The sequence below is a fragment of the Lepidochelys kempii genome, chromosome 3 (genome assembly GCF_965140285.1).
Source record: "Lepidochelys kempii isolate rLepKem1 chromosome 3, rLepKem1.hap1, whole genome shotgun sequence".
Taxonomy (NCBI): domain Eukaryota; kingdom Metazoa; phylum Chordata; order Testudines; family Cheloniidae; genus Lepidochelys; species Lepidochelys kempii.
The window spans coordinates 159,578,356-159,599,664 of NC_136382.1; the positions used below are offsets into that span (position 1 = coordinate 159,578,356).

At 42.7% G+C, this 21,309-nt stretch overlaps 1 protein-coding gene across 1 annotated transcript in view; it reads right to left on the reverse strand.

The window, feature by feature from the left end:
• The window catches only part of DNAH14 (dynein axonemal heavy chain 14), a 454,606-nt gene that overhangs the window by 344 nt on the left and 432,953 nt on the right, over positions 1-21,309 (reverse strand). The window contains 6 exon segments of the mRNA XM_078851974.1: positions 262-408; positions 3,415-3,572; positions 6,320-6,468; positions 10,029-10,141; positions 11,364-11,560; positions 15,801-15,988. Coding sequence (XP_078708100.1) covers positions 262-408; positions 3,415-3,572; positions 6,320-6,468; positions 10,029-10,141; positions 11,364-11,560; positions 15,801-15,988 — 952 coding nt within the window.

Here is a 21,309-nt window from a genome sequence, read left to right on the forward strand (position 1 = left end):
TTTTGGTTAGGGGATCTAGTCCTATTTTCACTACATTAGAAACTAAATCTTGCCTTTTCCTTAGCTGACTCAGGGATCAGCTCCAATTCTTATTCATACAAAATTTCCACTCAGCACAGTGCATCTTGCCCAAGTAAGAACTACAGATAGAGGCCATTGGTATTTCCATGGGCAGCCCAAAGTGATGGCTATGCCATCTACAAACAAATCTGACTTTTATGCTAACAGATGGCAAAACCTACATCTGAAGTTAGCTCTCACCTGCTGTGGTAAAAACACTATTTCAGGGAGTGGATAAAATCGGTCATGAAGAAAGGGTTCTTCCAGCACATGTGTTGTAGGGCTCCATCGTGCACCATCTATATATAAACCAAAAACTAGAACACCATTTTCAGGTGGGGAAGATCCCTATGATTAGAGAGAGAGAGAAATACTTGGATTATATATCGTGAGGTAGAGAACAAGACTTTGCTTTTTGGCATCCTTAAGGATGCTGCTGGTAAAGACTTATTAAAGAACATCAGTCATGAAGTATTTTTACATTTATTGGTAATGTTCAGGCACCTATCATTTAATGAGACATCACATGCTAAAAGGGACAAATTAGTCTTCAATACTCTCATTTTAAAGGTCAGACTCCATATCACAGTAACTTTTTGTAAAGGATAAAGTAACAGACACTATTGCTAAGGAATTTACCTCCCTTTTTGTACATCTGGCCCCTGTACACCTAGAGTGAGTGAAAATTTTCCAGCTGCATGGTGGTTGGCAGCCTGAAGATGGCATACTCTAAACATAAAATATACTCACCATTAAAGGAAGTTGGAATGCCAAATCCAGGCACGGTGGGTATAGTCCAGCGTGAAGAAGGAAAACAAGTTCAAGCAGGAAAGGTCCATGGTTATTTTTTTAATTTATGTGAAAGCAGAGGGGAGCAGGGTGTTTGTGCACAGCTTGATAGTTCCAAGTCATAACAACTCTATATAACGACATACTAGTAGTTTTGGTAGCTGCTTATTCTTGTTTTAATGGGGACTGTAAGGTCTTCAGGGAAGGGACTGTCTCTTTGTTTTCACGGTGCTATCACAATGGGGGCCCCCAGGGTATTACTATGAGGTGGGGCTGTCAAGTGATTAAAAAAATTAATTGCACTGTTAATCATTTATTTAAATAGTTTTGGATGTGTGTATTCTGTGTTGTAAGTGAAATCAATATATTTGAAAATGTAGCAAAGTGTAATTAAAAATAAATACAAAGTGAGCACTGTACAAATATTTGCACTTTAAAAAACAAAAAAAATAGTATTTTTCAATTCACCTAATACAAGGACAGTAGATCAATCTCTATCATAAAAGTTAAACTATGTTAAAAAAACCCTCCATTCACAAACAAAACAATGTAAAACTTTAGAGCCGACAAGTCCACTCAGTCCTACTTGTTGCGCCAATTGCTCAGACAAACAAGTTTGCATGAGATAACGTTGCCCGTTCACAATATCACCTGAAAGTGAGAACAGGCCTTCGCATGGCATTGTTGTAGCCAGTGTCACAAGATATTTATGTACCAGATGCACTAAAGATTCATACATCCCTTCAACCACCATTCAAGAGGACATAAGTCCATGCTGATAAGGGGTTATGCTCGATAACCATCCAAAGCAGTGCAGACCGACTCATGCTTATTTTCATCATCTGAGTCAGATGCCACCAGCAGAAGGTTGATTTTCTTTTTTGGTGGTTTGGGTTCTGTAGTTTTCTGAATCGGAGTGTTGCTCTTTTAAGGCTTCTGAAAGCATGCTCCACACCTCGTCCCTCTCATATTTTGAAGGCACTTCAGATTCTTACACCCTGGGTCCAGTGCTGTAGCTATCTTTAGAAATCTCACATTGGTACCTTCTTTGTGTTTTGTCAAATCTTCAATGAAAATGTTATTAAATGAACATGTGCTGGGTCATCATCCAAGACTGCTATAACATGAAATATATGGCAGAATGCGAGTAAAACAGAGCAGGAGACGTACAATTCTCCCCCCAGGAGATTAGTTACATATTTAATATAATCCATTTTTTTTTTTAAAATGAGCATGGAAATATGTCCTCTGGAATGGTGGCCGAAGCATGAAAGGGCATATGAATGTTTAGCACATTGGCACGTAAACACCTTGCAATGTCGGATACAAAAGTGTCATGCGAACGCCTGTTCTCACTTTCAGGTGTCGTAATTAAGAGTGGGCAGCATTATCTCCCATAAATGTAAACAAACTTGTTTGCCTTAGCAATTTGCTGAACGAGACTTGTAGGAGGCTCTACATTCTTTTGTTTTTGAGTGCATTTCTGTAACAAAAAAAAAATCTACATTTGTAAATTGCACTTTCATGATAAAGAGATTGCACTACAATACTTGTAGAGGGGAATCGAAAAATACCATTTCTTTTGTTTGCCATTTTTACAGTGCAAATATTTGTAATAAAAATAACAATATAAAGTGAGCATTGTCTACTTTGTATACTGTGTTGTAATTGAAATCAATATTTGAAAATGTAGAAAAAAACCAAAAATATTTAATAAATTTCAGTTGATATTCTGTTGTTTAACAGTGCAATTTAAACTGTGATTAATTGTGATTAAGCAGATTAACTGCGATTACCTACCTCAAGGTAATACCTTGTTAGAGCTGCCAATTTAGGGTTTAGTAAATAAGACCATAATCCTTGGAGAGGACTTGTTCTTAATAAATTGCAAAGTATATTGCTCTAGTACTCACTGCTCCTTACCCACTTACAACCCCAAATACTGATATCTATGCCCCCTCTATCCAAGACAGTAAAGAGGTGCTATCCCTTAATTTCCTTGCCTTCTGTCTCTCATGGCTGCGTTTCCATTCTCAAAATTTTGTTGGTGTCTGCTGTCAGAAATGCACTCCTAATTGCTGGCCTGGCCTCAATGTGAGGGTCCAGCTGGGACCTACTAGCAGAGCAGCCGTGGGCATGTTCTGTATATACTGAGGTTAAGAGCCCTTCAGTCTTGTACTCTGCCTCTGAAAGCCCTCTCTGTATAGGTACTAGCAATAGTCAATCTTCTAAGTATGAGTTGGAAATAAACAGAAATGAAAAAGTTTTACTTCTGATTTTCTGCTGATGAATTGTAACCACCAAAATGGGACAGAGGGCAGGGTGGTATTTTCTAGTTCACTACATATTCAAAGCATCATGGTGTTTGACTCAAGTTTTATGAATATGAGTATAATGTTAGTGGTTTAGGAACAACTTAAAGCAAGGACAACTTAAATATGGGAGGAGGGGGTGGAGAATGAGCAATAGCCCGCAGGCAAGGATGTCTAAAAAACCCCTGTTTTAGAACTGACCTTGGTCCCTACCGCATTTAGTTTGGCTTCTAGCTGCCGTTACGGCCCTTACCTTAAAAGCAGTTTGTATTATATTTTGTTTTCTTTTGACATCTCTGAGGTTGCAGTCTTCATCGTGGATCGTAGGAAGCAGTCTATGGGCAAAAGTTAGAGAATCCACTGAGATTCCATTTTGACGAGCATAGTTCTGCAGCACAGCAGTAAGAAACCCTGCAGGAATAAAATACAAACCAACCTAGTATCAAAACACTAAGTGTATTTAAGAACAGAGCCAAGTTTATTCTGAAGCCCACGTTTGCTATGCCATCCCAAACTCAAAATGCTCTGAAAACTGGCATATCATTCCATGAGTGCCATCTCTCAGTGACTTTCAAGTTAAAGCTACTCTGTAATGTAAATATGCAGTAGTGACAAGTAGAGTCTCTCACTCCCTTCACTCCCCGCCCTGAATTTGAAAGTCAAGGTTTTTGTTTTTTTGTTTTTTTTAAACAATTAAAATTTGTTGTTAATACATGATCCAGAACAGCATCCAGCTCAGTACTAGACCTGTGCTCTCTGCAAGAGTAAAAAAAATAACAAAAATGTAATCTGGGTTAAATGCAGAAAGGGATTTAGGCATCACAATACCTAACCTTTAAGGACCCTGCCACTGTGTTGAATCATCATCTCCAAGGTGGCCATCCAGGCTCTCTATACAAAACAGGGAAGCTAGCCACTAAGAAATACTGAGGAGAGGACTGGGACTTTGGCAGGGCCTAGTGTCAGCTTGGGCTTCACATCCATGAACCCATACCTGGATTTAGGGCTGACCTGGCTTAGGTGCCTTTCTCAATGCTACACTGATTCAGGCAGGTTGGAGATTTCATTGTGGGTGAGTGCTCTAGTAAGTTGGATACAGACATGCACAAACCATCCAGACAGGAAAATTCTTGTTCCTAGCTGTTTGCTGGGGCCTGGGGAATGCTTAGTTTGAGACTCCCACCAGGGCTTGGGCATGAACAACTTGGCAGATTGTGCCCATCAGCACAAATTTTAGGTGCCTTGGGAACTCTGCTGGCAGAAACTGTGTGTGTGTGTGTGTGTGCGCGCAGACGGGGCGGGGGGGTGGTTCTGAGCATCTCAGTGGTGCCTGAATGTTGGCTGTCAGGGCCTAACGTGGCAGTTAGGCACCTAAAGGCCTTTGTGGAGCTAACCCATAGCTTCTTAGCTGCGCACATCTGGAATCGGCTCTTTTTACTTAGTGACAAAGCCACAATGCACCTAACTGCCACTTTAAGATCAATATTTAGCGCCTCAAAACCCCAGTTCACCTGCTGCCTAACTCTATAGGCATGTAAAGTCCTCTTGGCATCTAAATTTCTGCCAGTGGGCATACACAAAACTGTTTAAGTCCTGTTCATGCAGTGCTGAAGCTGGAGCCCCACCGCCCAGGGCTGAACTGAAGTCGTGGAGCTCTCATAAAGTCACAGGCTCCGTGACAGATTCATAGTCTTATGACTGGCTGCCTTATGCAGCTGCCGCTAGGTGGCAGAGGACACCTAAACATTAGGCATTGTAATGCTGATGCTAAGGCTCCCTTTTTGGATCTAGCCCTAAGTTTTTACACAATGAATTTGCTGAGTAGAACTAAATCGTGATGTTTTAACTGAAGAGGTTTATTCACTGTGATATCCTCATAAGACCCACACATTTTTTTTCCCGAGAGTCCCAACACACACACGTCACATAATGTTAGACACTCCATCTAAAAATCGCAGGTATCAACACTGAGCAGTTCCAAGTTCAGTTCATTTTCATAATGAGGCCTTTGGAAATAATGTATTAACAATTTCTTAAAACCAATAGGGGCATTTATTCCATCCCCTTAAACCTTCCTCCCACAGTCAATGTTTTTTCCAGTCATTTTAAACTTCAACTTGTGTGAGGGGGCGCAGGTGCAATATGCAGTGAAAAAAGTGCTGATGCCATAATACTACAGTGTAATAACCAAATAGCCCTGGCTTTTGTTGGCAGTTAATTCAGTTTCGGATGCCACCATGAGCGGTCATCATTTAATCAGTAAATGAAAAATGACAAAGGTTATATGGCTAAGCTGTGCAATACCATTTTGGAAGCATAAAAATATAAAGTGCACACAGAAAGAGGATCCACATGGATAGCCAATACTGCTATATAATCTGCAGCCTTATTTTTATGATCTATATTATGCACGCAGCCTTTGACTGCCTTCAAAATAATCTTTGCTGAAAAGTAACAGCGTAATCCAGGTTTCAGAGTAACAGCCGTGTTAGTCTGTATTCACAAAAAGAAAAGGAGTACTTGTGGCACCTTAGAGACTAACTAATTTATTTGAGCATGAGCTTTCGTGAGCTACAGCTCACTTCATCGGATGCATACCGTGGAAACTGCAGAAGACATTATATACACAGAGATTATACACACAGATTATATACACAGACATTATATACACTGTGTATATAATGTCTTCAGTTTCCACGGTATGCATCCGATGAAGTGAGCTGTAGCTCACGAAAGCTTATGCTCAAATAAATTGGTTAGTCTCTAAGGTGCCACAAGTACTCCTTTTCTTTTAGTGTAATCCAGGCAGATTTAAGGAAGCATCAACTGGCCAATCTTTTCCAAAATAATAATGTCTTCTGATTTAATTATTAATGAGGCGAGCAGCATTGAAACTAAGTGGTCAGCCAAAAATGAAGATATAAATTAAATCAAAACTAAGTATTAACTGAATATAGATTGGGAAACAGCCCAAGTTTTGGTATGATTTTCTGCAAAAACAGAAGACCGATTGCCCTGAAAAGGAAGAATCAGTTGCCTGCCTCTAAGACATGAAACTCCCCCATCCCCCAGTTCCAAGACTGAGAGAGCAGAAGATTTGAGAAGAAAAAATTACAAATCACTATTCATTATTGATGACTGCCTATTTACTAGTGTACCTTGTGGGAAAAAAAACCCTGAAAGCCAGAAGCGACTGGGATTTCCCTGAATGCTGTTGGTGGATATGTTGGGCCTATCGCCAGTCGGTGATGAAAATGAGATCCCAGATGTTTTGGCTTGTTTCTGAAGCATCATTAAGCTGTTATACCTGTTTTTTTAAAAGAGTGTAATAAATGCTTAAGCAGGTTTTTTTAACGTTCAGCCCCCCTCAAAAAAACCCTCAAACCCTAGCTCACTTGTTTGAAAACAATCTTTCATCATCATTATTCTTAAAGGCATATGAATTCCCTAGCAAATTTTCTAAACGTCTTTAGCTAAAACACATAAAAATTAGCAAATTAATGGCTGAATGCAACTAGTAAGATCACAGCAAATCATATTATTAAATCAATGCTATTTAAGAGCAGACAACTGTGAATTAAATTTGGCGCTTTGGTGAGCTCTTGTGACTGATACAATGTATTTTATTCAAACAACACTATTCAATTCACATATGGGAGAGAAAGCTAGTTACCTCAAAGTGACGCCAGAGCCTTTCATCTTAAATATTATATAAGGTACGAGCCAAAATTTGCTCTCCTTATTTATGTGAATAATTTCATTGGTAAATAGCTGCTCATGTGACAAAGTCAAGGAGGATTTAACTACCCATGTCTAACGTGACAATGCAATGACTATTTATTATTTACATGAAATGAGATGGTGCTCTCAGTCCAGTACTGGACAAGTGTCTAGAGATCACAAAATCCTTACCACCACTTGCTACTTGTCTGAGCAGGGGGACAATGTATTGCATAGAAAGGGAGACTGACCTTTTGCAGACAAAGCTGGGGGTCAGAAGCTTGCATTTTTGCTGCCTATATTGAACCTGTTCTCTAGCTAAACAGAGGACTTTACTCTCTGGAGCTGGCAATCCAGCACCTTTCAACATCAGTGAACATTCAATAAAATTAAAAGAAAATCATGGTCAAACCAAGTATTGACTGGCTGTGATGTTAAAGAGAATTGTCTGTAAGGGTCACTCTTCAAGCAAAATGGATCATATAAGAATTTTTTTTTAAAAAGAATAAGATATATCTAAAGTTTAAAAATCTTTACATGTAAACAATGCTCAAAACATTCTGTGTTGTTTAGTATGAAGACTTTTAAACTTCCACACACATAGATTCTGTTTAGATATTTTCTACGTTATCCTAGATTTTTAACCTAATTATAAATCACACTATAAAAATAACAAGGAGTCCGGTGGCACCTTAAAGAGTAACAGATTTATTTGGGCATAAGCTTTCGTGGGTAAAAAACTACTTCTTCAGATGCATGGAGTGAAAATTACAGATGCAGGCATTATATACTGACACATGAAGAGAAGGGAGTTACTTCACAAGTGGAGAACCAGTGATGACAGGGCCAATTTGATCAGGGTGGGTGTAGTCCACTCCCAATAATAGATGAGGAGGTGTCAATTCCAGGAGAGGCAAACCTGCTTTTGTAATGAGCCAGCCACTCCCAGTCCCTATTCAAGCCCAAATTAATGGTGTTAAATTTGCAAATGAATTTTAGTTCTGCTGTTTCTCTTTGAAATCTGTTTCTGAAGTTTTTTTTGTTCAAGTACAGCTACTTTTAAATCTGTTATAGAATGTCCAGAAAGATTGAAGTATTTTCCTACTGGCTTTTGTATGTTACCATTCCTGATGTCTGATTTGTGCTTGAATAGGGACTATTTTACTCATCTTGACAATTTGAGTCTCTCCTTGTTTTAATACACTTCCTCAAGTTGCATGAGATTCTATGCGGTGCCTATTCTCCTTTACTTTTCAGTCTTCTCTAGGTCTTTCCCCTCAAAATGCTTTAGTCTCTCCCATCTTTAAAAAACCTTCACCTTTAATCCCATTTGGTTCTTCAACTACCAACCTCTCTCTCTTTCATCTGTAAGTTCATTGAACACAATGCTTACAATTGCTGTCTGCAGTTACTCTCCTCCAATCTATTCTAGAAGTATTCCAGTCTGGTTTCTGCCCCTTTCTACTCAACTGAAACTGCTCTCACCAAAATTTCTAATGACCTCTTCTCAGCAAAGCTCAGATCCAATACTCTAATCTCAACCTCCTTAGCCTGTCAGCCACCTTCGCCACAGGCAACCATGCTCTTCTTAAAATCTTGTACTTCTGTGACTCTGTACTCTTCTGGTTCTCCTCCTTCCTCTCTAATTATGCTTTCAGCATGTTCTTCAGACAAGCTTCCTCATCTCCCCATCAGCTTTCTGGGGGGAGTTCCTCAGAGTGTGTCCTTGGTCCTCTTCCTTATAATATGGCCTTTTCTATCAATCCACATAGATAAAACTCTCATCAAGGTTCTCATTATCTCATGTCTCAATTACCTGCAATATACTTTTCTCTGTCCTTGACAAATACAAACTTGTCCCGCTCATATCCATTCAGAATGTTGCCGCAAAGATAGTTTCCTTAGCCCATCACTTAGCATGTCACCCCTTTCTTTGTATCTCTCTACAGCAGTGGTGGGCAACCTGCGGCACGCAGGTGGCCCGTCAGGGTAATCTGCTGGCAGGCCGAGAGACAGTTTGTTTACATTGACTGGCTGCCCGCAGCTCCCAGTGGCTGCGGTTTGCCGTTCCCGGCCAATGGGCACTGCAGGAAGTGATGCAGGCTGCAGGGACATGCTGGCTGCCGTTTCCTGCAGCTCCCATTGGCTGGGAACACGAGCCGCGACCATTTGCAGCTGCGGACGGTCAATGTAAACAAACTGTCTTGCGGCCTGCCAGCGGATTACCCTGATGAGCCGCATGCAGCCCACGGGCTGCAGTTTGCCCACCACTACTCTACTGGCTCCTTCGTCTCTGTTGTATGAAACATAAGCTACTTGTCTTCACTTTCAAGGGCCTTCACAGCCTATCCCCACCCTACCTATCATCTCATTCAGTATTGAAAGGTCAATTCCTGCCTGTGATAGGTCCATAATGTCAACCTCCATTGCCCACTTGTTAAATTTTCAAACAAGCACCTTTGTGCTTTCTCTCATAGTGCCCCCCACTCCTGGGAAAAGCTCCCATAAACATTTGCAAAACTAATTCTCTATCCTTCTAAACCCTACTTAAAACTCTCCTTTGCCGTGAGGTCTACAAAAAAATTGACAACAGCTGTGCTGAGACTACAGCCTATCATGCTGACCGATATTATCTCATATTTTTCTTGTACTCCCCCCTTCAGTTTATCTGTATCCATCTGTTATCTCTTGTCTTAGACTGTATGCTCTTTGGGGTATGGACTGTCTTTTTGTTGTGTTTGTACAGCACCTATCACAATGGGGTCCTGGCCCATGACTTTAGCTCCTAGGCACTATGATAACAGAAATAATAATTCATAATACAGCATAACCACCCTTTGTGCCTTTGTGAATCAAGGCAGCTCTAGAGAGTGGGGGGGACCTACCTAAATTATGTTAGCCTCTCTGAGCTGCCCTATGGCAGCAGCACTACCCAGAATCTTCACAGCACTACATGCTGTGGCCCAACCCTGACACACTCCTCATATCCCCAGTCATGCCTCCTATCCTAGGGGGTACTCAGGAGGAGAGCCGGTGGGGGGTCCATGTCACCCAAAGTATTTGGTTTAGAGTTCCAGCTAGAATTTTAATTTGATTACGGTTTTCTCCTTTACCTCTACTATTTATTTTTTTCATGTTTCACTTTACCTTAACTGTATATAGGTGATGACCTGGTTTGCCCAGGTTGCAAAGAAATTCACTCGTAGAATAAGGTCATCAATCCATGATCCCAAAGACTTATTTGATATATAGGAATGTAGCTGGTGCAAATGACAGAAAAGCAGAATCTCATTAAATACCACTACAATATCAAATACAGCCAGTTTATAAACTGGAACTGTTATCAATGAGTCTGCAGAAGGGAATCAGCGCATGAGAGGTAGAAAGGGACAAATTGTAGATTAAAAGCCTTTGAAAGAACACTCAGAAACAACTCTCAGACTTTTGATAGTGCTCACTATGAAATGCCCTTTAATCTCCTGTAACGGATTTCACTCTATGGACTTTCCAAAGTGTCAAATTAAATAAGAGTCAAAATCTGACAAAATACTAAAATTCAGAAAACACTTGCTCAAAAAGAAAACAAAAACAGAAATGCACAGCTTTTCCAAAACACACTTGTACTAGGGGTTTCCTCAAAAACCAAAGTGTCACATTAGATCAATCTGTCTAAGCATTTGTACTGTGATTATATCACCATGCTTTCTTTGTGCTCAACACACACATGTGAAAAGATCAGTTATGTCACTGAAGGTTCAAAAACCAGATCAACTTTGCAAAAAAATTGGAATTTTTTTCATTTCCCAGGATTTAAAAGTGGAACAATTTATTTTTTTCAAACTTTTTTGCAAAATATTTTTGAAATTTCAATTCCCCATTCCCTTTTCCCTTTATGCTAGTCAGTGCAATAAAATGAATGACATCAAGATTTTTAATTGGACTTTTCTTTTTCCATATCCTTTTTCCATTCTGCCTTTTCAAAGCTGCCTCAACTTTGGAAAATTTATGAAGTGACAAAAGGGAAAATGAAAATGTAACTCTAGTAAATGTCACTTTTTAAACTTTCTACAATTGTTGCAAAGTTACAGTGGCAGAGATAGAGAGGTTCATTCTTTGGTCACTTTGTGACTTTTCCAAAAAACAGCCAACCAACCACAAAACAAAGACAAAACCAACACTCCCCCGCTTACAAACAGCAAACACTCAAAAATAAAATAAAAAGACTTCTTAGCCATGAGTCATTATATTGCATTCAGTGGTAGAAAGGAAAAAGAAAAAAAGGGAAAAAATTTTTCACACCATTTTTTGGTTTAAAAAAAGGGCCACAATTTTAGACTAAAAATTCCCTCCCTCATTCTAGGGAGCTTCCTGAATTGAATCATCCTCTACTAAAAGCCTGTTTGGAAGAGTCCCTCAGTACTTAAGATCCATCTATTGATCTATCTATACCTGCACATGTAAACAAAGAGGCTTTAATCTTACCTGCCAGAACTCAGGCACCTTGGACTTCAAAACTGAGTTATAAAGTTCTTCTAACCCTGTGGTGAAGATAATCTCTCCTTTCATAACTTGTTGAAGTGAATGCAATGATATGGTTATTACAGACAATAAATGATTAAATCGGTCAATCTCCTGGCGAAGAACATTTAACAAAGCTGAATTGATAAAAGGATCATGTCCTGGTAAAGGAAAAAAGAGTAATATCAGATGGAGCTTTCCTCCCATAGAGAAGTGAGGAGGAGCTGCTCATTATCATGACATTCAAGTTTGCAAATATTGCCTTAGTTTCTCTCCTATGCTGAGTTAGGGACAAGCCACTTTGCACCATGTGAAGTAGTGGGAGAGAATTTAGGGCATTAACTTTATCAAAAGTCTTCTATCAGCAAACCGCAGGTTTGAAGTAAGATGCATAAATGACATTCAGAATGTCTGAGACATTTTTTGTCTCAATGCTTTGTGTTCCTCACTTAAATGAGGCAGGGAAATGGAAGATCAAGTTTTATTATAATTCAAGGTAATTTACTTCTCTTTTTCAGCAAAAAAGGAAAACCTCCTTTCTTTGTGTAGTCACTTTTGTGACTGTGGCTTCCACAGAACACAGTATCTGCAACACTGTCTGAGACCTAATATGTTGCTTAACATATTAGAGCAACAAGTGAATGTCAAATGTGCCAATTTCCAAGTTTATCAAAGTTCTCAAATCTAGATAGGAATTTGGTTTTCTTTCAGATTTTGAATTTCTCTTAACTATTAATAGTGCAAATCCTGTAATCTTTGCTCAATACTTAATCTTTACTTGGACAATACTACAACTGAAATTACTGGGAAGTTTGCCTGATTAAGGAGTAAATATGGACTTCAGTTTTGGGCCTTTTAAAAAATTATTATTCTCGTTGAAAAAATATGGATAAAATTATTAATATAGTCCAACAGCAACAGATCTAGAATTTATTTACTGTTCCGTTTTCTATTTTGTTAGACTCTTTCAGCCAAATCATTGCAGCAGATCAATGAGGCGAAGCTCAAATAACCTTGAAATACTTTGGGACTAAAACATAAGTGTGGACCCATAGGATTCTCAAATATGCCACAAGTATTTTACACGACATCTGTATTTTCTTTTGGGATTTCACATGCATGCACACATGAATCTAGAGCTAGATATGAGTCAGCCTTTGGTTAAAGCACTGACCAAATGTTTGAGCAATACAGATTAGAAAATTCCTCCCCAGATTAACATTAAAGAAAGGGAAGAATTCTCCATGTTTTTGGCATCCTATTGCACATCAAAAGCTAGAAAAAATTGACAGAGTCATAGGTAGATGTCTCCCTTATATTATATATTAGCACAAAGTAAGATAATATCCTAAAATTTGTTCAGGAGCATAACTGGTGATCGTGAGTTGCTGATCCACATAACCTAGGCTTATTCAACTAATGGCTCTGTAGAACTTTTTAGTTACAAGAAAGTTGATTTAACATTTCATCAAAGCTTGGAAAGAATGGTTACTTACCCTAACTGTGGTTTTGCAAGATGTGCTGTCCACACGTGCCCAATATGTGCAGAAACTGAGGGTGGTGTAGGAGATCTAAGCCTCTCCCTATATGGGTTCAGGGGCTGTATGCCCCCCATAGGTCCCAGTAGGGCCACTGAATGGGAAATGGCATAAGCAGTCACATCCATGGGGGGGGGGGGGGAGCATACCCTGGGTGTCAGCCCTGTGATGGGTTTTAGGCTGTATAGGTGGACCCAGAACTGTAGTAGATTGTGTTAGGATATAGATATTCAGGCCTGTCGGTAAAGGCCTGTACTCGAAGAACTTAGGTGTATTCTTATCACTTGGCTAGTTATAGAGGTATAAAAGAGAGAATCAAAATCACTGTCTGCCGGTGTAATGGCCTTCTCTTACTGTGACAGTCTGAGGCCCTGTTCTTAGGCTCAGGCCTTTGACTAAGCAGCAGAGGCAGCCATAAGCTGGGAAGCGACCGGTCACATCCTCATATTCCAAACTAGTCACATCGAAAGAAGGTGCTATTGGGCTGTTAGGAATACAATCCTGTCCTGATAATGCCTATCACCTCCAGAGAAAGGGAAGTGCCTAGAAGATGTAAAAGGAAACTTAGTCTGATAGCGTCCTGTCTGGCAAGAACTCACTTATCAATAGCTGGGATGTGAAATCCTTACTTCTGTATTGTTTTGTCATTATAGTTTCCACTTTGCTATTGTTTGTCTGTATAATCTCTGTCTGGTTCTGTGATTGTTCCTGTCTGCTGAATAATTAATATTGCTGGGTGTAAACTAATTAAGGTGGTGGGATATAATTGGTTACATAATCATGTTATAATATGTTAGGATTGGTTAGTTAAATTTCAGGAAAATGATAGGTTAAGGTATAGCAAAGCAGAACTCAAGTTTTACTATATAGTCTGCAGTCAATCAGGAAGTGAGTCGGTGGGGGGAGGGAATGGGAACAGCGAATGGGAGTGGGGAAATTGGAATCATCTTTGGCTAAAGGGGGAAATGGGAACAGGGAATGAGGGTAAGGAAATTAGAATCATGTTTGGCTAAGGGCAGGAATGGGAAGAGGGACACAGGTGTAAGGCTCTGTGGTGTCAGAGCTGGGAAGGGGGACACTAAGGAAGGAAACTGGAATCATGCTTGCTGGAAGTTCACCCCAATAAACATCGAATTGTTTGCACCTTTGGACTTCGGGTATTGTTGCTCTCTGTTCATGCGAGAAGGACCAGGGAAGTAAGTGGGTGAAGGAATAAGCCCTCTAACAGATTGAATAGGAGAGGAGTGCTGAGATGAGAAGACAACCTCCTCCTCAGTATCTTCTTCCTCACTGGAGAATGGAGGGGCCAGAGGTGAAGTGAGCTGACGCAGTGCCACGTGTACCAGGGAAACACTGGTACAGAAAAGACATGATTCAGGTGTTGATGAGACATGCAGGTAAGAAGTGTGGTGCCAATGGTTTCTGTACCAAGGTGGTCAGTGCCAACAGTGCTGTTGTAGTCGTGGTTGTCAGTGCTGGCCTCTGTGTGCTCTATGTTGTCGGGACAGGAGGTGGCACCATAACTTGGGCAGAACATCTTGGTGTGGCATCTTGAGGCAGCTCTGTCGGTGCTGTAGAGGAGGAGGTAGGTTTCTGTTTTCCCCCTGACTCCGAGCCTGCCCCCTTAGCGTCACTGGCTTTCACGGTACGCATGGCACCGGATGATCCCAGTGCCTCATAAGTACTCAGCCAGACTGGGGACTGCATCTTTTATTGCCTTGAGAGGAGAAGTTGAAGCCCTTTTCCTCACTGCCTTTTTGGAGGAGTGAGCCTTCCACTGTGAGCTAGATGAAGTTGCTGGGGAACACTCTCCGGGCGGTGGGGGTTCGGGGGAGTGTGCGGACCTGGATCAGATGCTGGGCACAGAGGCTTCTCCATTAACAGAAGTTTGAGACATAGGTCTCTATCTTTTCTGGTGTGAGGTTTCAGGTTAATGCAGTGAGAGCACTTCTGAGGAATGTGTGTCTCCCCTAGGCACCAGACACACCGAGTGTCTATCTGAGGCCGGGTCACCTCTCAGCAGGAAAGAATTTGTCCTGAGAACCTAAGAAAGATGGATTGAATGCTTCATCAGGGAACAAGGGGATATCTGGGAGGATAACAAAATGGAGGTTCTTTGAGAATACCTGCCCTCTTTCTATGTCCTTTAATGGAGTCATTTCTGGAGGTTCTGCTGGATTCCTTGGTGCCACCCAGGGTGGTGAGTGGGGGAAGGAAGGAGAGAAGTCTCTACTATGATCTGGAGAGGACAACGAAAATAGCAAACCTCCTCCAGGGGTAGAACAATCTTCTCTGGGGTATCAGGTCTACACAAAGGTGCCAGGTTAGATGGAGGCAGAGAAACAGGCTGCTTGGAGATGACATCTCTTAAGTACTGCAATAGAAGAGACTCCGGTACCAAACCTGTAGGTAGATTGGGCAGTACCATGAAAGCTTCAATGCAGAATTTACAGCACCAAAACATCTGGTGCTGAAAATGTCTGTTGGTAATGAGGAGGTTGTGATTGGTACCAGGGATGAGGTGCCAAAACTTTCAGTGCTGAAGATGCTGTTAGAACATATGGTGCCTACACCGTACCAGAGGCAGCATTGTCCTTAGGAGTGTTTGGTGTCACTTTTCTCTTCTATGCCAGGGCACTAGAATGGAACTCTGAATTGCAACTTTTGGTAGATGAGATTCAAGGAGAAGTTTTAAGTTTCTTACTTGGGGTTGGTGAGGGCTCCATAGGTGGGGGGCATGTTGTGAATGAGGAGAGAAACTGTGCAGTAGAATGTTAAAAACAGAGAAGGAATATTAAAATAAAAGATTAATTTGAGAAAATAAAAGTTTCTAATTAAACATTATGTAAACCGTTGTTCTGACCTTTAGCAGCTTTTGCAAGAGCAGCCCAAATGGGGCCTGACAGTAACCTTCCCAGTGTGGTTTTCATTTTGGAAGAATGTTCAGTTCCAGGCGTCAGTTCTGTATCTTGTTCCTCTACAGTGAGTGGCAGCTGCCTTAGAATGTCAGAAGCTATTTCCATTACTAATTCATCTTGGCTCTTTCCACCACTGGAAGGGGCAAAAAAAAAAAAAAAAAAGGTAAGATTTATAATTCTGGAATTGTCAGAGCTGGAGGGGTCCAACAGGAGATGATCTAATCTCCCCACTTCTAATTCTAAAATTTCTAGACCATCTCTAGCAGGTTTCTGTTGTTAGATGAGTGGATATGTTTGAAGAGTTAGGTTGTGGGGGATATTCCAAAAGAATGGTCCTTTCAGCATGACATTGGGGAAGAGTCAATGATCTATGCAGTAAGGCAGATTCCTGACAAAGCGGTATAAGTATTTTAAACTAGGAATTACAGATAAATAGCCAGTTCACTAAGCAAGTTAGTTACATGGACATTTGATCATTTTCCTAGTGGTTGTTTTATGGGAGCTAGAATATATTTGACTTGCACAATACACAAAGAACAGAATACTGTACCCATATAACACAAACAAACCAGCTGAGGGTTGGAATTTAGGTTACAATGATGCCTGTAAATCTAAAATACGGCCAGGAAGATACTCATTTTCTTTTCTAGGCAAGGTCTCTTTTACTATGCAGCAGATTAGATTTAATTAATGTGGCAAGGCCTCTGGAATTACACAGTAATACTTAACCCTGCAGAGAACACAACAGTTGGAAGGGAGGAGACTCCACCAAATAAAACACTGAAGGAAGAATTAGAGAACCAGGAAAGGAGAGAATCATGACAGCCAAGGGAGGAAAAGACTTGAGGAAGAATAGCATAGTTGACTATGTTAAAAGCAGCCAAGAATTTAAGGAGGATGAGAATATTTAAATGTATAGGCCCTGGGATTTGGCCATGAATAGGTCATTAGAGAGTTTGGTGACAGCAGTTTCAGTGAAGTGTACAGATCAGAATCCAGACTGCAGAGGGTCTAGGGATGGAACTGGAGGAGATGAAATCCATACAGCAGTTGAAGATGAGGCATTCAATGAGTTTTGAGATGAAGGAGAGAAGAAAGAATAATCAATAACTGCACAGGCAACATGAGGATCAAGGGTGGGTTTTTAAGACGGAGGAGACTAAAGTCTGTTTATATTGTGAGGGGCTTATGTCGGTGTAGTTAGGGCAATGAAGTGTCTGTGTAGATACTGCATTACTTACATGGGGTGTTGGCTACCTTGTCAATTTCACGGCTCCACTAGAGCTGTGAAATTGACAGGAAAGCCCAGCTCTCCAGCAGGGATGCTAGCAGGTCTCCGCTACAAGCCAGGTTGCCACCCAGGCTCCTGGCTTGGGCTGCCACCAGAGCTCCCGGCTGGGAGCCCTGCTGCCCCTGCTCCCCACTGGGAGCCCGGCTGCACCAAGACTCCTGGCAGGGAGCCTGGCTGCCCCCCTGGGTTCTTGGCTCCCCACTGGGAACATAGCAGCCAACCAGACTCCGGGCGTGGGATCTTCCTGCCAGGAGTCCAGCTGCCCCCCAGGCTCTCAGTTCCCCACTGGAAGCATGGCAGCTGACCAGACTCCAGATGCAGATCTCCCTGCCAGAGGTGAGAAGCCCCAGGGGGCAGCTGGGCGGGTAGCTACATATAGCTGAGAGCCCTGGCTCTCAGTCTTCCACATAGCCCCTTTTCAGTCGGTGGAAGTGCTCCTGGTGAGAACGCGCACCACCAACAAAAGGAGGGCAGTGTGGACATCAGCTACCGCAGTAGTTACTGAGGTGGCTGTAAGTCAACCTAACATAGGTTGACTTAAGACTGTAGTGTAGACATGCCCTAAGACCTGGTCTATACTAGGGAATTAGGTTGGCATAACTATGTCACCTAGGGGTGTGAAAAATCCACACCCCTGAGCGAGGCAGTTAAATCAACTTAACTCCCGGTTTAGACAGTGCTAGGTTGACAAGAGAATTCTCCCATTGACCTAGCAACTGCCTCCTGGGGAGCTGGATTATCTACACTGAGTGCTGGTCTACACTAGGAGTTGAGGTCGAATTTAGCAGCGTTAAATCGATTTAACCCTGCACCCGCCCACATGACGAAGCCCTTTTTTTCGACATAAAGGGCTCTTAAAATCGATTCCCTTACTCCACCCCCGACAAGGGGATTAGCGCAGACATCGGCCTTGCTGGGTAGAATTTGGGATACTGTGGACACAATTAGATGGTATTGGCCTCCGGGAGCTATCCCAGAGTGCTCCATTGTGACCGCTCTGGACAGCACTCTCAACACGGATGCACTGGCCAGGTAGACAGGAAAAGGCCCGCGAACTTTTGAATTTCAATTTCCTGTTTGGCCAGCGTGGCAAGCTGCAGGTGACCATGCAGAGCTCATCAGCAGAGGTGACCATGATGGAGTCCCAGAATCGCAAAAGAGCTCCAGCATGGACCGAACGGGATCTGATTACTGTATGGGGAGAGGAATCCGTGCTATCAGAACTACGTTCCAGTTTTCAAAATGCCAAAACATTTGTCAAAATCTCCCAGGGCATGAAGGACAGAGGCCATAACAGGGACTCGAAGCAGTGCCGCATGAAACTTAAGGAGCTATGGCAAGCCTACCAGAAAACCAGGGAGGCAAACGGCCGCTCTGGGTCAGAGCCCAAAACATGCCGCTTCTATGATGAGCTGCATGCCATTTTAGGGGGGTTCAGCCACCACTACCCCAGCTGTGTTGTTTGACTCCTTCAATGGAGATGGAGGCAACACGGAAGCAGGTTTTGGGGACAAGGAAGATGATGATGAGGAGGTTGTAGATAGCTCACAGCAAGCAAGCGGAGAAACCAGTTTTCCCAACATCCAGAAACTGTTTCTCACCCTGGACCTGGAGCCAGTACTCCCCGAACCTACCCAAGGCTGCCTCCCGGACCCGCCAAGTGGAGAAGGGACCTCTGGTGAGTGTACCTTTTAAAATAGTATTCATGGTTGAAAAGCAAGCATGTTTAATGATTAATTTGCCCTGGCATTCGCAGATCTCCTGGATGTACTCCCAAAGCCTTTGCAAAAGGTTTCTGGAGAGGGCAGCCTTATTCCATCTGCCATGGTAGGACACTTTACCACTCCAGGCCAGTAGCATGTACTCGGGAATCATTGTAGAACAAAGCATTGCAGTGTATGTTTGCTGGCATTCAAACAACATCCGTTCTTTATCTCTCTGTGTTATCCTCAGGAGAGTGATATCATTCATGGTCACCTGTTTGAAATAGGGTGCTTTTCTTATGGGGACATTCAGAGGTGGCCGTTCCTGCTGGGCTGTTTGCCTGTGGCTAAAACAGAAATGTTCACCACTGTTAGCCATGGGAAGGTGGAAGGGGGGAAGGTTTAGCCACGTGGTTGGAGGAGGCAAAATGCGACCTTGGAACGAAAGCACATGTGCTATGTAGGTAATGTTAACAGCAAGGTTTACCGTGAAAGAGTGTACCCCTTCTTCTATAAAATGTGTCTTTTTAAATACCACTGTCCCTTTTTTTTCTCCAGCAGCTGCATGTGTTTCAAGGATCACAGGATCTTCTCCTTCCCAGAGGCTAGCAAAGATTAGAAGGTGAAAAAAACACACTCGTGACGAAATGTTCTCTGAGCTCATGGTGTCCTCCCACACAGAGCACAGACGAATGCATGGAGGCAGACAATGTCAGAATGCAGGAAAGCACAAAATGACCGGGAGGAGAGATGGCGGGCTGAAGAGAGTAAGTGGTGGGCTGAAGAGAGGGCTGAAGCTGAAAGGTGGCGGCAGCGTGATGAGAGGAGGCAGGATTCAATGTTGAGGCTGCCGGAGGATCAAACTGATATGCTCCAGCATACGGTTGAGCTGCAGGAAAGGCAGCAAGAGCACAGACCACCGCTACAGCCCCTGTGTAACCAACCGCCCTCCTCCCCAAGTTCCATAGCCTCCACACCCAGATGCCCAATAACGCGGTTCGGGGGCCTCCGGCCACCCAGCCACTCCACCCCACAGGATTGCCCAAGCAACAGAAGGCTGGCATTCAATAAGTTTTAAAGTTTTAAACTTTTAAAGTGCTGTGTGGCCTTTTCCTTCCCTCCTCCACCACCCCTCCCAGTGCTTCCCCCCTCCACCAACCCTCCCGGGCTACCTTGGCAGTTATCCCCCTATTTGTGTGATGAATTAATAAAGAATGCATGAATGTGAAGCAACAATGACTTAATTGTCTCTGGAAGTGGTGACTGAAGGGAGGCGGGGAGGGTGGTTAGCTTGCAGTGAAGTAGAGTGAACCAAGGAGGGGGAGGGGTTTCATCAAGGAGAAACAAATAGAACTTTCACACCGTAGCCTGGCCAGTCATGAAACTGGTTTTCAAAGCTTCTCTGATGCGCACCGCTCCCTCCTGTGCTCTTCTAACCACCCTGGTGTCTGGCTGCGCATAACCAGCAGCCAGGCGATTTGCCTCAACCTCACACCCTGCCATAAACGTCTCCCCCTTACTCTCACAGATATTGTGGAGCACACAGGAAGCAGTAACAACAATGGGAATATTGGTTTTGCTGAGGTCTAACCGAGTCAGTAAACTGTGCCAGTGCGCTTTTAAACATCCAAATGCACATTCTACCACCATTCTTCACTTGCTCCGCCTGTAGTTGACTACTGTCCAGGCTTCCTGTGTGTGGCTTCATGAGCCATGGCATTAAGGGGTAGGCTGGGTCCCAAGGATAACTATCGGCACTTCAACATCCCCAATGGTTATTTTCTGGTCTGGGAATAAAGTCCCTTCCTGCAGCTTTTGAAACAGACCAGAGTTCCTGAAGATGCGAGCTGTACCTTTTCCAGCCATCCCACATTGATGTTGGTGAAACGTCCCTTGTGATCCACCAGTGCTTGCAGCACTATTGAAAAGTACCCCTTTTGGTTTATGTACTCGCCGGCTTGGCGCGCTGGTGGTAAGATAGGGATATGGGTTCCGTCTATGGCCCCACCACAGTTAGGGAATCCTATTGCAGAAAAGCCATCCACTATGACCTGCACATTTCCCAGGGTCACTACCCTTGATATCAGCAGATCTTTGATTGCGTTGGCTACTTTCATCACAGCAGCTCCCACAGTAGATTTGCCCACTCCAAATTGATTCCCGACTGACTGGTAGCTGTCTGGTGTTGCAAGCTTCCACAGGGCTATTGCCACTCACTTCTCAACTGTGAGGGCTGCTCGCATCTTGATATTCTTGCGCCTCAGGACAGGGGAAAGCAAGTCACAAAGTTCCATGAAAGTGCCCTTATGCATGCGAAAGTTTCGCAGCCACTGGGAATCGTCCCAGACCCACAACACAATGCAGTCCCACCAATCTGTGCTTGTTTCCCAAGCCCAGAATCGGCGTTCCACCGCATGAACCTGCCCCATTAGCACCATGATGCCCACATTGCCAGGGCCC